This window comes from Alligator sinensis, unplaced genomic scaffold (genome assembly GCF_000455745.1).
Source record: "Alligator sinensis unplaced genomic scaffold, ASM45574v1 scaffold628_2, whole genome shotgun sequence".
NCBI lineage: Eukaryota > Metazoa > Chordata > Crocodylia > Alligatoridae > Alligator > Alligator sinensis.
In genome coordinates this window covers 3,768,499-3,771,731 of record NW_005841833.1, presented here as the reverse complement: position 1 = coordinate 3,771,731, position 3,233 = coordinate 3,768,499, and the positions used below count along the sequence as shown (strand labels likewise).

Sequence of the window (3,233 nt, the reverse complement as noted above, 5' to 3'; positions counted from 1 at the left end):
GCCCCCGCCCCCGCCCCCCCGGGAACCTCCGCCCCAGCAGCCTCTCCGCTGCGGGGCGAGCACGACAAGCGAGCAGCAGGCTGCAAGCCCGCTCCGCGGTGCAGGGAGGCGGCAGCAGCACCCGGCTAGAGGGGACACCCGCCTCCCACGTGGTCCTGCGGCCACCAGATCGCCGAGCTGAGAGTCAACCCTTCGGCATCTGCGCAGCGTTGGGGCCAGCGAGGATCGCGGACGGAGAGAGCGGGCCGCAGCAGTTAATGGCACTCTTCCCTTCGCCCACGCACTGCTTGCACCAGTGCTTACAATGGTCTCCCGCTGGTCCTTTCCCCCTAAGCAAGAACCCCCCCTTAGAACAACGACTGAGCAGCTCTGCACCTAGCTGCTGTTGAGGTTAAGTATTTACGGGACATGCAAACAATAAGCCTCTATTCCCTAAAAACCAGAATAGACCAAGCAGCAGCAACAGCCCCTGCTCTCTAGGTAATCGCGGTTTACCTTGAGCATGCACATCGTTCAGGGACCTTTCTCTGCCGTTATAAAACTCCCCTACCAGCTTTACTGGTTACTGCGGCCCCGAGTCCGTCCAGCTGTAACCAGGTGAGCACCTGGAGATACTACACAACCAAGGAGATAAACGGAGACTAGCGTTTGGTAACGCATTTCTATGTTGCCATCCAAACACCCTAGGGCAGCTGAGCTAAGAACGGGCACGTGGTGCGTTCTGGTCAGTGGGTTTCCATTTCAAACGTGACACAAACATTTAAGGTCAAGAAGCTGCAACAGATGAGCACGATCATCAGGGTGCCCGTGCCCCAACGGGCAGAGGGTAGCAACCCACCAGACACAGCACTGCTCACAGGTCAGGGTTGAGCTGGAGCCAGAGGGAGGAGACGGAGGTGCTGATGCCGCTTTTGGCAAGACCGTCATTAAGATCTGGAAACCCTTCAACAGAATTTCGACAATAAATCCACACTACACTTGGAAGCAAGAGAGAGCAATCTGGAGATTACGTTCCACAATAGAAGGGAGTTACTTAGGTCATCCCCTTCTGGGCAGAGGAAGGCTGGAAGCAGTGCAAGAGGCAGCTTGAGAAGACAAGTCTATTGCTCCAGAATCTGGTGTTGGAATGGGCAAGGGAGCACAGAGCCTGCCAACTGCAGAGAGGCCAGGGATACAGGCCACTACATATAGTCTTGTCCAAGCCCGCCAAAGGGGCTAGGCTTATTCCAAGTCATATTTCCAGATCCCTGCTTACTACAAGCCTCTATTGCATCCGAAAGCTTGGCAAGTAGGTAATCTAGAAGTAGTTCAATATTAATTTATGCATCAATCAGCCATAAGAATAACCGTTTCTCCTCTCTGCTCCTGCCAGCAACCAACGTCTTTGGTTTGCATGAAAATACAGAGGTCAGCATGAAGCACTTTGTCCTGCCCCGCAGCCCTGTTTTCCAGGCAGCTTTTGCTCCCCTACTCACAAAGAAAGGAAGCATCTGGCTCGAGTTCACCAGGACAGCAACCGTATAAAGTGAAGCTGCACAGACTGGTACTTCATCTACTCCCAAAGATCTGGATGAGAAAAAGAAGAAAAAAAAAAAGGCAGCAAGGATAATTTATAACGAAACTGACCTTTATATAAATTATAAACCCATCCAGTTTAAAGCAGATTGCTTGCAGTTGTGTCACTTAATTCCGTAGACGGCCGAAGCATACATATCTTCCACAGTCATAAATTACAATGAATAATCAAGAGAAAGTTCAGGTAAGGCTGTAGATACAACAAAAAAATCCTTTTATATTAATAAAGGTTAAAATAAAAGGAAAACATGATTTAACATAACGCTTGCAAAATATAAATGCAATTTTTGAACAGTTAAAATTGCTAAAATGATACAAAAAAAAAATGATGGGCAACACAGGAGGGAGGCATTGTACATTTTTCTTTATGCAGAGAAAGGTAGGTGGTGAACTCTTGACCTTCATCCACACAAGATTTATGATTTAAAGCAAAGAAAACAGTTGAAAAAGAAAATCTAGAGAAGGATCTTGGCTCATGATCCCAGTAGTATAAAAGCAATAATTTCTCAGTCTGTAAACAGTAGTCTTGATAGCTTTTTTCTAACTTTGTATTTCAATTCACCACAAAAAAAAAAAAAAAGGATAACAGCAGCAATGGGTTATATCTTAGATTTCTTATCAAATCTCATTAGGATGTGTGCTGGAGGGGAACCTGCTCTTTAGTAAGAAATATATAATATTTAACTGTACACAATTTATAGGAATTGAGAGAAGTTTCCCGAGGAAAATCAGTCGTATTTAGCCATTTGTGCACACCCATTCAGTCTCCTCTTTTAGAGATTTTACACTAGTTAGTATAAAACATCTACAGAGTAACAAAAGTCATATGGTTTGACATTTAACTTACAATCAATTAGGTAGATGCTATCTACACTGGGAAATATTGAATGTTTTCCCTGAACTGATAAGAAAATGGTTTCATACTAGCGTGGACCGGGCACAAATTCATCCAATGCCATTTCAGGAAGCAAGTGAAATGTCCATCCCTCACCAGAGCTCAATGCAGCTGTCTAAAGCCCACATATCCAGACATAGCACCCAGCTGTTGTTTCGCTCCTGCTTCAAAGGGAACTGATGCTGAAAATCATGTTTTTAGCAAGTTCTACCACCTCATGTACTCAAGGCTTTAAGGCTCAATCACACTAAGCTTATTTCACTACAATTTCTCCCTAGTGCTGGTTCAGTTCTGGCAGCGGCACCAAAGAGGCGGCAGGTCCAGCGTAGATCACTGCGCTATCCAGTCTTGTTCAGATCTATCTGGCACGCTGGTATTCCCAGGCCAGCATTTGCCCGAGTCTTGTATACAGGAGCAGCATCGCAGGTGGAGTTAGCCCTGTGTGATTTGATTTGATTTGATTTTTAGTAAAACAGTTCTGCACGGCCTCTCCTCAGTACCACTATAGTAACTGCACTATCTTAGCAATGGAGTTTTTCCCCCCCCACTTAAACTTCATACTTCACATGACTGGTGATGACTCTTAATTTAAAACGGCACATTCATTTTTCCAAAGTTATTTCTACACGAGATAGCTGCGTTTGCTCAGCAAAGTGTCTCACTATAAAGCAGACCTAACACATTTTGATATTGTTTTCACTGGGTCCAAAGCACTTACCAGACACTGCGACTAAACCAGAGCACATCCATTACAATTCAAACT

General features: G+C 45.6%; 1 protein-coding gene across 1 annotated transcript in view; it reads right to left on the bottom strand.

Moving 5' to 3' along the window:
- The window catches only part of ERP29 (endoplasmic reticulum protein 29), a 4,289-nt gene extending 3,764 nt beyond the window's left edge, over positions 1-525 (bottom strand). The window contains exon 1 of the mRNA XM_025198768.1: positions 496-525. Coding sequence (XP_025054553.1) covers positions 496-510 — 15 coding nt within the window. The 5' untranslated portion in view covers positions 511-525. The remainder of the gene's footprint in view (positions 1-495) is intronic.
- Positions 526-3,233: the final 2,708 nt, after the last annotated feature.